Source organism: Dendrobates tinctorius, unplaced genomic scaffold, assembly GCF_039654945.1.
Source record: "Dendrobates tinctorius isolate UK_male_01 unplaced genomic scaffold, ASM3965494v1 ptg000035l, whole genome shotgun sequence".
NCBI lineage: Eukaryota > Metazoa > Chordata > Amphibia > Anura > Dendrobatidae > Dendrobates > Dendrobates tinctorius.
The window spans coordinates 58,850,560-58,864,437 of NW_027361703.1; the positions used below are offsets into that span (position 1 = coordinate 58,850,560).

The following is a 13,878-nucleotide window of genomic DNA, read 5'->3' on the forward strand; positions in this document are numbered from 1 at the left end:
AAAATGGCGGGTGCATGCGCAGTGCGCCCGCCGGGAATCTGCAGGCTCCGGCTGGCAGATTCCATTCATTCATTTTGATCACTATGATAAACTATCAGTGATCAAAAAAAAAAATAGTACATACCCCCCCCCTGTTTATCACCCCCTTAGTTAGGCAAACATAATAAAATAAAGAAAATATTTTTTTCTTCATTTTTCCATTAGGGTTAGGGCTAGAGCTAGGATTATGGCTAGGGCAGATTAGGATTAGAATTAGGGTTAGGGGTGTGTTGGGGTTAGGATTGGAGCAATAATTGAGGGGTTTCCACCATTTACCAACTTTGGGGTCTAAAAATTGGGAAAAAAAAAAAAAATCACTTTTGTGGAAATAAAAAAAACTTTTCACGGCTCTGCGTTATAAACTTCTGTGAAGCACTTGGGGATTCAAAGTGCTCACCACACATCTAGATAAGCTCCTTGGGGGGGGGGTCTAGTTTTCAAAATTGGGTCACTTGTGGGGGGTTTCCATTGTTTAGGTACATCAGGGGCTCTGCAAACGTACATGACGCCCGCAGACCATTCCATCAAAGTCTGCATTCCAAAATGGCACTCCTTCCCTTCCGAGCTCTCCCATGCGTCCAAACAGTGGACCCCCCTCACATATGGGGTATCAGTGTACTCAGGACAAATTGCACAACAACTTTTGTGGTCCAATTTCTACTGTTGCCCTTAGGAAAATAAAAAACAGAGGGCTAAAAAATCATTTTTGAGGAAAAAAAAATTATTTTTAATTTTCACGGCTCTACGTTTATAAACTTCTGTGAAGCACTTGGGGGTTCAAAGTGCTCACCACATATCTAGATAAGCTCCTTCGGGGGTCTAGTTTCCAAGATGGGATCACTTTTGGGGGTTTTATACTGTTTAGTCACATCAGGGGCTCTGCAAATTCAACGTGACGCCCGCAGACCATTCCATCAAAGTCTGCATTCCAAAATGGCACTCCTTCCCTTCCAAGCTCTCCCACGCACCCAAAAACGGGTCTCCCCCCTCATATGGGGTATCAGCGTACTCAGGACAAATTGCACAAAAACTTTTGTGGTCCAATTTCTCCTGTTAGCCTTGTGAAAATAAAAAATAGCGGGCTAAAAAAATCATTTTTGAGGAAAAATTTTTTTTTAATTTTCAAGGCTCTACGTTATAAACTTCTGTGAAGCACTTGAAGGTTCAAAGTGCTCACCACACATCTAGATAAGATCTTTAAGGGGTCTAGTTTCCAAAATGGGGTCACATGTTGGGGGTTTCCACTGTTTAGGAACATCAGGGGCTCTTCAAATGCAACATGGCATCCGATCTCAATTCCAGCCAATTCTGTGTTGAAAAAGTCAAACGGGCTCCATCCCTTGCGAGCTCTGCCATGCGCTGAAAAAGTGGTTTACCTCCACATATGGGGTATCGGCGTTTTCAGGAGAAATTGCACAACAAATGTTGTGGTTCATTTTCTCTTTTAACACTTGTGAAAATAAAAAAAAATTGGTTCTGAAGTAAATTTTTTGCAAAAAAGTTAAATGTTAATTTTTTCCTTCCACATTGCTTTAGTTCCAGTGAAGCAAGTAAAGGGTTAATAAACTTCTTGAATGTGGTTTTGAGCACCTTGAGGGGTCTAGGTTTTCGGACGGTGTCATTTTGGGGTATTTTCTTCACGTACACCCCTCAAAATGACTAAATATGATGTGGTCCCTAAAAAAATGGTTTTGTAAATTTTGTTGTAAAAAATGAGAAATCGCTGGTCAACTTTTAACCCTTATAACTTCCTAACAAAAAAAAAAAATTTGCTTCCAAAATTGTGCTGATGTAAAGTAGACATGCAGGAAATGTAGTTTATTAAGAAATTTGTGTGACACATCTCTCTGATTTAAGGGCATAAAAATTTAAAGATTTAAAATTGCAAAATTTTCGCCATATTTCCGTTTTTTTCATAAATAAACAAGACTTATCGAAGAAATTTTACCACTAACATGAAGTACAATATGTCACGAAGAAACAATCTCAGAATCAGCGGGATCCATTAAAGCGTTCCAGAGTTATAACCTCAAAGTGACGGTGGTCAGAATTGTAAAGATTGGCTTGGTCATTAAGCTGCAAACTGGCTGTCTCTAAGGGGTTAAATCAGCCCTCACCTCTGCTAAACAGACCTATTTCACAAACTTTGTCTCTTCATTATCCCACAACCCAAAACAAGTGTCCAGCACATTCAACTCTCTCCTCCGCCCACCACTGCCACCTCCAACTCCCCTCATCTCTGCTGAGGACTTTGCCACCTACTTCAAAAACAAGATCGACCAAACAAGGCAAACCTTTACAGTTCCACCACCCCAACCAGTCCACATACCAGACCTCTGCCCTTCCCTAATAACCTCCCTCTCCAACATCACTGAAGGAGAGCTTACTCATCTCCTTTCCAAATCACGCCTCACCACCTGTGCACTTGACCCCATCCCTTCACACCTGCTCCCCAACCTCACTAACATGATCATTCCAGCCCTAACCCATCTCTTCAACCTATCCCTAACTTCTGGTACCTTCCCCTCTGCCTTCAAACATACCACCAAAACACCCATCCTCAAAAAAAATCAAACCTTGACCCAACTGCTATGCCCAGCTATTGCCCCATATCACTGCTCCCGTTTGCTTCCAAACTCCCTGAACAGCATGTCCATGCTCAACTTTCCTCCCACCTCTCATCTAACTCCCAACCTTGACATCCTGCAATCTGGCTTCCGCCCCTACCACTCCACTGAAACTGCCCTGACCAAAATTACTAATGACTTAGGCTAGTTTCACACTAGCGTTTTTGAGCGCAGCGACGGCCTGCGCACGGCCTCCGCTAAGCCCCGCCTCCACCGGTAGCTCCGCCTACCGGCGCATGACGCTGCATGCGTCCTGCGTCCCCTATCTTTATCACTGGGGGCGCAGGCCGTGCGCAGTATGCGTTTGGCGGCGCATGCGTCCTTTTGACGGTGCGCCGACCTGCGCCAGACGCAACCTGCTGCAGTTTGGTTGCGCCGGCGCACCGTCAAAAAGGCGCATGCGCCACCAAACGCATACTGCGCACGGCCTGCGCCCCCAGTGATAAAGATAGGGGACGCATGCATAGTCATGCGCCGGTAGGCGGAGCTACCGGCGGAGGCGCGGCAGGGGGCGGGGCTTAGCGGCAGCCGTGCGCAGGCCGTCGCTGCGCTCAAAAACGCTAGTGTGAAACTAGCCTTACTCACAACCAAAGTTAACAGACAGTTCTCCATCCTCCTCCTTCTTGACCTGTACTCTGCCTTTGACACAGTTGACCACTGGCTACTGCTACAGATTCTTTCTTCCCTTGGCATCAAAGACCTTGCCCTGTCCTGGATTGATTTCCTCATACCTTTCTGACCGCACATTCAGCGTTTCCCACTCCCACACTACCTCCTCATCCCACCCCTCTCTGTTGGAGTCCCCCAAAGCTCTGTCCTGGGACCCCTACTTCCCCCCCCCCCCCCCCATCTATAATCTTGGCCTTGGACATCTCAAAGTCCCATAGCTTCCAGTACCATCTGTATGTAGATGACACTCAGATCTACAGTACCTCTCTGGCCTAGATGTCACCTCTCTGCTGTCCAGAATCCCGGAGTGTCCATCAGCCATATCCTCCTTTTTCACCTCTCGCTTCCTAAAACTCAACGTAGACAAAACTGAATTCATTATCTTTCCTCCATCTCACGTATCTTCCCTACTCGATCTATCTATCTATTATGGTAAACTGCATCACGCTCTTTCCCGCACCTGAAATCCGCTGCCTCGGCGTAACTCTCGACTCTGCCCTGTCCTTCAAACCACATGTCCAATCTCTTGCCACCTCCAACTCAAAAATATTTCCAGAATCCATCCCTTCCTCAGTCCTCAAGCTACTAAAACTCTTGTACATGCCCTCATCTCCCGCCTTGACTACTGCAACACTCTCCTCTGTGGCCTCCCTGCTAACTCTCTTGCACCACTCCAGTCTGTCCTCAATTCTGCTACCCAACTAATCCACCTCTCTCCTCGCTACTCCCCTGTCTCCCGCCTCTGCAAATCCCTCCATTGGCTCCCAACGAATCCAGTTCAAACTACTAACACTGACCTACAAAGCCATCCACAAGACTTCCCCTCCCTATATCTCTGAACTAATCTCCCAATATGTTCCCTCACGCAATCTTCAATCCTCCCAAGACCTCCTACTCTCCTCCACACTTATTCGTTCCTCACACAACCGGCTCCAAGATTTCTCCCGAATATCCCCTATCCTCTGGAATTCCATGCCTCAACTCGTCCGATTATCCACCACCCTCGGATCCTTCAAACGGAGCCTGAAAACCCATCTTTTCAGGAAAGCTTACAGACTGCAATAACCATTCTGCCGCCTCACCACCGCCTGAGCTGCCGCCTCATCACCACCAGAGCTGCTGCACCCCCGACCTTCTGTCTCTTCCCCAATATCTCGTAGAATGTAAGTCCACAAGGACAGGGTCCTCTCCCCTCTGTACCAGTCCGTCATTGTAAATTTGTTTACTATTAACGATATCTATAACTTTGTATGTAACCCCTTCTCATGTACAACACCATGGAATTAATGGCACTATATAAATAATAAGCCAGCGTCCACACCAGGAAAATAAAACTGTCACTGGCAGATGGCCATCTCTCCAGGCGTCAGCATTTAGTGGGGAGCACGTTAGTGCCAGAAGTCTCAGGTAAGGATTAGATTCCAGGGTAGGAAAGAGATGAAATCCAGAATGATGGATCACGCTCTCTCCCAGGTCACAAGTAGCGCTGCCTTTATGCTCAAATGGACAAGAACCTCAGAGAATGTGCACTACAGCAGTTTGATATGCCAAGACTGCCTACAGGGTTAAAGGGGCTTTCAGGTACTTCAAAATTGACAGCCAAGACCTAGGATAGGCTATTAATCTTCGATTTGTGGGGGACTGGCTCATAGCACCCCCCTGGAATCAGCAGTTTGGATGGGCAATGTGCTTGTAAAAGTGCCAGAGTCACCTTTAGGGTATGTGCACACGTTGCGGATTCGCGTGCGGAATTTTTCACGCAGAATCTGGTATTTTTAGCAGAACCCGCAGGTCAAAATCTGCACATTTCACCTGCCGATTTAGTGCGGATTTCGCCTGTGTTTTTACACCTGCGGATTCCTAAAATGGAATAGGTGTATAAACGCTGCGGATTCCGCACAAAGAAATGACATGCTGCGGGAAAAAACGCTGCGTTTCCACGCTGATTTTTCCGCGGCATGTGCACAGCGGTTTTTATTTCCCATAGAACATTCTACTGTAAATCACTAGGAAATCTGCAGCGGATCCACAACGTGTGCACAGACCCTTAGAGCTCAGACAACTCTAATATTAGTGGCAGCTGGGCTGGATATTACTGATTGCACCAACAGACATGGAAGGTAGCGAGCTGCGTTACAGAACACTGACTACTGAACGATCATGTGGGACACTTCCACTAGGGGACCCCAGGCATGGGAAATGCCACAGCAACACACACTGTGGAAAGTTGCAGCTATGGCGCAGCATCAATATTAACGCTCTGGGTGTGTGCACACGCTGCGGATTCTGCTGCGTTGTACAGTACCCCCGTTTTGGCCTATAGAAAATGAAATCCGCAGTGCACACTGTGCAGAATTTTCTGCGGTTTCAAATCCGCAGCATGTCAATTCTTTGTGCGGATTCCGCAGCGGTTTAGCACCTGCTCCATGACAGGTGGCAAACTGCAGATAAACTGCATGTCTTTTGACCTGCGGTTTTCTCAAATCCGCACGGAAAGTTGCACAGAGCAATCCGCAGCGTGTGCACACAGCCTCAGGATTTCAGTGCGGATCTCCTCTCCTGTGGGCGGCTCTCTAATGGGCCCATACACAGCTCTACTGCCTGGAAGCATATTCCAGGGAAAGCCAGATGGAAAATCTGCTGCATCAGTGGGAACGGACCCTAAGGCTGTGTGCACACGCTGCGGATTTTGCTGCGGTTCCGCAGCGGTTTTGGCCGCTGCGGACCGGCAGCAGTTTCTGCTGCGGTGTACAGTACAATGATTCCCTATGGGAATCAAAAACCGCAGTGCAGACGGTGCGGAATTTTCCGCACGGATTATCTGCGGATGTCAATTCTTTCTGCGGATTCTCCTGCGGTTTGCCATCTCCTCCATTGAGGAGATGAAAAACCGCAGGGCAAAACCGCAGAGCAATCCGCAGGTAAAACCGCAGGTCTTTTGACCTGCGGTTTCACCTGCAGATTTTACAAAATCCGCGCGGATGAATCCGCACCTTTTCCGCAGCGTGTGCACACAGCCTAAAATGACAGCGCAAGCCAAAGAGGAAGACGGCCTGTCACACGGCTGATCATGGGGGTCAAGCATTAGGCAGCATTCAGTCCACAACTCCCACCCGAATGGGCTGCTGTATCAGGGTACACGGCGGTGGGAAGACCACCCAACATGCAGCTCTAGGATGAGTGATCGCGTCCAGTTACCTGCCCTCAGAGAACAGACGGACAGGGAAAGCCACATGGCGGCCCGAGGTATAGGTGCCCCGTCCCGCACCACGGTCCGTGGGTGACACTGGTACACGGGTGTAGGAAGCGCATCACCCACAGCACTGGCTGTATGGCAGCCCGCGGGGAGGACCAAGACACTCAGCTACACCAGCGCGCCATGTCCGGGCACCAAGGAAGCCTGGTACAGCCCAGAATCGGACGGACACCGGGCCCGGGGACTCCACCGCCGACGCACCGGACGGACACCGGGCCCGGGGACTCCACCGCCGACGCACCGGACGGACACCGGGCCCGGGGACTCCACCGCCGACGCACCGGACGGACACCGGGCCCGGGGACTCCACCGCCGACGCACCGGGCGGACACCGGGCCCGGGGACTCCACCGCCGACGCACCTGAGCGCTCATCCGGGGGCGGCAGCAGCATGGGGGGAAAGGTTCAGCCCCGAGCACCACAGCCGGCTCTCACCCCGGCGCAAACGGCTACAGTATTCAAACGTCCCTCTGAGCTCTGACTTCGGAAGAACCCACTTGACAAAAAATAGCGACTCATCATTGGTTGGTTTAAAGACTCCCGCGTGGTCACGGGGTACACGTACTGCAATGGCTGCTGGGAAGTGTAGTTTACAGTCAATAAAGAGCGATCTAATGGCGTGTGCACACGCTGCTGATTCTGCTGCGGTGTACAGTACTATAAGGCTAAGTGCACACATTGCAGAAAATTTCTTCTCAAAAACCTGAATCCCTTCCCAGAAACTGCACCTATTTTTCTGCGGCGTTTTTTGCGCGGTTTTGCTGCGGTTTACAAACCGCAGCATGTCAATTGTTTGGGCGGATTCCGCAGCGGTTTCACACCTTTAACATAGTAGAGGTGTGAAACCACAGGGCAAAACCGCAGACCAAACCGCAGTAAAACTGCAGGTCTCTTTACCTGCGCTTTTACCTGCGGTTCCGCGCGGAAAAAAAAAGCAGGTGAATCTGCAGCGTGTGCACATAGCCTAATATCCTATGGATGTTAAAAACCGCAGTGTAGACGGTGCAGATTTTTCCGCGCGGTTTCTAAACCGCAGAAAGAATTGACATGTCAATTCTTTCTGTGGATTCCGCTGCGGTTTGCCATCTCCATTGTGAAGATGAAAAACCGCAGAGCTATCCGCAGGTAAAACCGCAGCATGTCAATTCTTTTGTGCAGAAACGCTGCGGTTTCACACCTCGTCCATTATGAGGTGTGAAACCGCAGGCAAAACCGCAGGACTTTGTCCTGTGGATTTAGCTACAAAATCCGCACCACCAAAAAACTCCATGTGCACATACCCTAAGGCCATGTGCACACGGTGCGGATTCTGCTGCAAAATTTTCCGCGTATATTTTGCTAAATCTGCAGGTAAAATGACCTGCGTTTTACCTGCAGTTTTAGTGCGGTTTTTGTGCGGATTTCCCCTGCAATTTTCGCCTGCAGATTTCTATAATGGAGCAGGTGGAAAACTGCAGCAAAACCGCACAAAAGAAGCGACATGCTGCTTCTTTTAATTCCGCACCAAATCTGCGCGGAAAAATCTGCAGCATGTGCACAGCGTTTTTTGTTTTACATAGCCTTAAATGGTACTGTACATCACGTGCAGTTCTGCTGGGCCAAATCTGCTGCATAACTGCACAGAATCTGCACCGTGTGCACAGGGCCTAAGGCTATGTACACACGTTGCGGATTTTGCTGCGGGTCCGCATCAGAATCTGCTGCGTTGCACAGTACCATTTTACTCTATGTAAAATGGAAACCGCTGTGCACATGCTGCGGAATTTACTGCGCGGTTTTGCTGCGGTTTCTAATCCGCAGAATTGACATGTCAATTCTTTCTACAGATTCCGCTGCGGTTTACCATCTCCTCCATTGTAGGGCACGTGCTGCAGAATGCTCTGCGGATTTTTCAGCGCGGACTTAGTATAAAACCCGCAGGTCAGAAGACCTGCGGTTTATCTGCGGATTAGGCTGCGGGTTTGCCCTGCGGTTTATGATCTCTACAATGGAGCAGATGGTAAACCGCAGCGGAATCCGCAGAAAGAAGTGACATGTCAATTCTTTCTGCGGATTTGAAACCGCAGCAAATCCGCACGAAAAATCCGCACTGTTTGATTTCATTTTCCATAGGTTATAATGGTACTGTACACCGCCGCGGATCCGCAGGGCCAAAACCGCTGCGGACCCGCAGCAGAATTCGCAACGTGTGCACACATCCGTAGAGGTGATAAAACGCAGGCTAATCCAATTTACCTACGTAGTTTACAAAAACTCTGTGTGCACATAGCCCCATTTTCTCTGTCCGTGTGTTTCTATACTGTCAGGTGTGGGCTAGGAGCAGCGCCCTGCAGCCGTCACTGGGACTGGAGAGTGAGAGCACTTCCCTGGCCTCAGTCATTACTATGGAAGCGGTCAGCGTTCCCAGAGGCAGAATCGTGAGGGCAGAGGCGTAGCTAGGGTTTTGGTTCGGGGGGGGTGGCGAAACTTCTGAGTGGGCCCCTAACCAGGTAACCTTGATTACAGCTGGGTGATGCACCCTAATAGTGGAGGAGAACCTCAGCAGATGACCGCGCTGCTACTGAAAATAATTACCGCCATATGGTCAGTGGCAGGGGCGTAACTAGCATGGTCGCAGCAGTCGCCACTGCGACCGGGCCTGGGGGGAGTCAGGGGCTCAGCAGGTCAGACCATGATATCTCCCAAATGCTCGCCGGATATTCCCGTTTTTGACCCCCCCCCCCCCCCCCGCATCCCGCACTGAGCCGCCCCCATGCACCCCATCCTCGCCCTCCCAGATAGACCCACCGCAGCCTCCCACAGCCTGCAATGAAGTCCTAGGCTGTTCTTTTCTGTGGCAAAGGACCTGTGATGAGGTCACAGGAGGGGAGGAGTCAGGGATCACATGATCAGAAGCCTCCTTGTCTGCAGGACTCTGCTGTGCTGGTTGTCATGATGCTGGATGAAGGGAAGTTTCTGTGTGGGGTCAGGAGGGGTTTACAGTGTGGATGTAGCAGAGCTGTGTGTGTACGAGGTGTACAGCGTGAAGATGTGTGTGTATGGGGTGTGCAGAGCGGAGCCGCGTGTGTACGAGGTGTACGGAGAGGAGCCGCATGTGTACGAGGTGTACGGAGCGGAGCCGCGTGTGTACGAGGTGTACGGAGAGCCGCGTGTGTACGAGGTGTACGGAGCGGAGCCGCGTGTGTACGAGGTGTACGGAGAGCCGTGTGTACGAGGTGTACGGAGCGGAGCCGCGTGTGTACGAGGTGTACGGAGCGGAGCCGCGTGTGTACGAGGTGTACGGAGAGGAGCCGCGTGTGTACGAGGTGTGCGGAGAGGAGCCGCGTGTGTACGAGGTGTACGGAGTGGAGCCGAGTGTGTATGAGATGTACGGAGCGGAGCCACGTGTGTATGAGGTGTACGGAGAGGAGCCGCGTGTGTACGAGGTGTACGGAGCGGAGCCGCGTGTGTATGAGGTGTACGAAGCGGAGGCGCGTGTGTACGAGGTGTACAGAGTGGAGCCGCATGTGTATGAGGTGTACGGAGCGGAGCCGCGTGTGTATGAGGTGTACGAAGCGGAGCCGCGTGTGTACGAAGTGTACGGAGCAGAGCCGCGTGTGTATGAGGTGTACGAAGCGGAGCCGCGTGTGTACGAAGTGTACGGAGCGGAGCCGCGTGTGTATGAGGTGTACGGAGAGGAGCCGCGTGTGTATGAGGTGTACGGAGAGGAGCCGCGTGTGTACGAGGTGTACGGAGCGGAGCCGTGTGCGTACGAGGTGTACGGAGAGGAGCCGCGTGTGTACGAGGTGTACGGAGAGGAGCCGCGTGTGTACGAGGTGTACGGAGCGGAGCCGTGTGCGTACGAGGTGTACGGAGAGGAGCCGCGTGTGTACGAGGTGTACGGAGTGGAGCCGAGTGTGTACGAGGTGTACGGAGAGGAGCCGTGTGTGTACGAGGTGTACGGAGCGGAGCCGCGTGTGTATGAGGTGCACGGAGAGGAGCCGCGTGTGTACGAGGTGTACGGAGCGGAGCCGCGTGTGTATGAGGTGTACGAAGCAGAGCCGCGTGTGTACTAGGTGTACGGAGCCGCATTTGTACGAGGTGTACGGAGTGGAGCCGCGTGTGTACGAGGTGTACGGAGCGGAGTCGCGTGTGTACGGAGCTGAGCCGCGTGTGTGCGAGGTGTACGGAGCGGAGCCACATGTGTAGGAGGTGTACGGAGCGGAGATGTGCATGTATTTTGGCATGGGGGGGCCCCATTTGGAAGTTTGCATCGGGGCCCATAACTTTGTAGTTACGCCACTGGTCAGTGGTAGATACCAGTCATACAGAACATATAAGAGATCACAGCACTTCTACAGATAATGACCTACCGCTGACGTTCTCTCTTATGGAATCGTTCACTTTTCACGCCTTTCCATCTGGCTCAGACCGACATGACAACTCCTACAGCCAGGACTCGGCTGCAGAGAATACAAGAAAGACACATTTCACTTCTCACGTTTTCAGCACTGTCCGTAACGGGACTATTCCCAACCTGCACAAATTCCTCATCCTGCTGATATCCCAATGCTGATCCGCTGCTGCCGTATATGACCCTATTAATGCACCTGCTGTGTGGCCCTGTGTGACCTCTAAATTCTAAAGCAACCCTCTAGAAAAATGTAATGCCGGGTGCAAGTGCCCTACAAAACAGTGCCCACATTTTGTCCCCTAGAATGTAATATTGCCCTGTGTGTGTCCCTTTGACAGTCACAGTAACCTGAGTTCCCCTATAACAATAAGTGCTCACTTTACATTTAATAATGTCCCAAGTCTCCTGCCTGTACAGCTCCCCTATACACAGTATGATGCTCTCTTATACACTCCCTGACAGAAGTTATGTCACTTTTCCATGTTATGTAAATAAAAGTTTATAACCTGACATTAAATTCATCCATTGTTTGTATAAATTATTCTTTTAAAAGCAGTAGCGTAACTACAAAGTTATGGGCCCCGGTGCGAAGGTTCAAATGGGCCCCCCCCACCCCGGGCTGCCACTAGGAATTTCGGGGCCCCTTACTGGCAACATTTTCGAGGCCCCCTTGAGACCAGCCCAGGCTCCATCCCTCAAACTTTCCACAGCCCCACCGCTCCCATAACTCCACCCCCACATAGAGAATTAAAGGAGCGGAGGGCAGGTGTCTGACTTGCTACACCATAGAATATAATGTCGCCCCCCCATATTATATAACACAGCCTCCCCCATAGAATATAATGTACCCCCCATGGTATATAACACAGCCGCATAGTATATAGCACAGCACCACATGGTATACAGCACAGCATCACATGGTATACAGCACAGCACCGCATGGTATACAACACAGCACCCCCCATGGTATACAACACAGCACCCCCCCGTGGTATACAACACAGCACCCCCCCATGGTATACAGCACTGCATGGTATACAGCCCCCCATGGTATACAGCATAGTATCCACCATGGTATACAGCACCGCATGGTTTACAGCCACATGGTATACAGCACAGCACCCCCCCATGGTATACAGCACCGCATGGTATACAGCCCTCCGTGGTATACAGCACAGCACCCCCCATGGTATACAGCACAGCATGGTATACAGCCCCCATGTTATACAGCACAGCACCGCTCCATGGTATACAGCACCGCATGGTATACAGCCCCCCATGGTATACAGCACAGCACCCCCCATGGTATACAGCATCGCATGGTATACAGCCCCCATGGTATACAGCACAGCACCCCCCATGGTTTACAGGACCGCATGGTATACAGCCCGCCCATGGCATACAGCACAGCACCCACCCATGGTATACAGCACCGCATGGTAAACAGCACAGCACCCCCCATGGTATACAGCCCTCCATGATAAACAGCACAGCACCTTTCCCATGGTATACAGCACCCCTCATGGTATACAGCCCTCCATGCTATACAGCCCCCCCTCCTCCCCCCCGAGAATGGCACCACAATCCTGTCTGTACTCACTGTTGCATAAAAAAACAAACAAAACACTCTCCTCACCTTCTCCTCGTGCCCGCGCTGCTGGCTGCTCCGGTCTCTTACTCTGCCTGATACACAGTGCGCGATGATGTCATCGTGCACCCGCTGTGTCAGAGGCAGAGCGGGGAATGATGGGAGAGGGAGCGCCAGCTGACGCTCTCTCCTCTATCATTACTTTGAACTGTACTGGCCTTATAGACGCCAGTATACAGTAGTTCAATGGGGCGGCGGGGGGAGTCGGCGCTGACATGGTGCCTCTCTGACCCCCCCCTCCCGCTGCTGGGACTTGATGTGGGCCCCCTCTGGGCATCGGGCTCCATACGCCAGTCAGGGCATTAATGCCCTGACTGGCGGCCCTGGGGCCCGGGCCTAAGCACTCAGGGGCCCCATCGCAGCTGCGACCCCTGAGACCGTGGGTGTTACGCCCCTGATTGGAGCTGTACCTAGATCTCTCCACAGGTTATGCCTAAAATCACTTTATATTACCCTACCCTCAGCAGCAACAACTGAGGTCGTCTATCCTCCTCCCTGTAGGGTTCCTGTCCTGTCCTGAATCCTCCTCAGTGCTGCTGACATAGTATACTAAAGAACAAAATCCACTGATACATACCAATATGTCAGTAAAGACAATGCCTATCTTTAACGGACAAATACGATAATCAATCGGACACTCCAAACAAACATAAATCCTACAAAAAACAACGGAGTACTCAAGTCCAAAATTCAGTAAAAATACATTTATTAATCCAAATAAATAACATGTAATAGACAGACTCGATAGAAACAGAGCGTATTCAAAAGCTCATGTGTGATAGGACCAGACAACGACACTGTTATAACAGCATGGGGACAACTAGCAAACCTCAATGAATCATTTTACTCACAAATAATGTGCACAAAGTGCCATGTGCATATCAAGTGCATATAAGGTGCAAAAAAGAACAAGGGCTAATAATAAACTCTAAGGCTATGTGCACACGCTGCGTATTGGTCTTTGGATTTTTCTGCGCGGATTTTGCAAAATCCGCAGGTAAATCCGCAGGTCAGAAGACCTGCGGTTTATCTGCGGATTAGCCTGCGGTTTTGCCCTGTGGTTTATCATCTCTACAATGGAGGAGATGGCATACCGCAGCGGAATCCACATAAAAGAATGACATGTCAATTCTTTCCATATAGATTTATCATAGGTTATAATGGTACTGTACAACGCAGCTAATTCTGCTGCGGATCCGCAGCGTGTGCACACACCGTAATACTCATTAGCTCAGTGGCATTATAAA

At 50.6% G+C, this 13,878-nt stretch overlaps 1 protein-coding gene across 3 annotated transcripts in view; it reads right to left on the minus strand.

Moving 5' to 3' along the window:
* GTSE1 (G2 and S-phase expressed 1) overlaps positions 1–7,126 on the minus strand; it is a 64,534-nt gene extending 57,408 nt beyond the window's left edge. The window contains exon 1 of one of the 3 annotated variants that reach the window (XM_073573511.1): positions 7,026–7,126. Coding sequence is in view for 2 of the 3 variants with exons in the window: in XM_073573512.1 (XP_073429613.1) it covers positions 6,953–6,983 (31 nt within the window). In the remaining variant the exon portion in view is untranslated. Of the gene's footprint in view, positions 1–6,952 lie in introns of all 3 variants that reach the window. The other 2 variants (XM_073573512.1, XM_073573510.1) reach the window with 2 other exon arrangements.
* Positions 7,127–13,878: the final 6,752 nt, after the last annotated feature.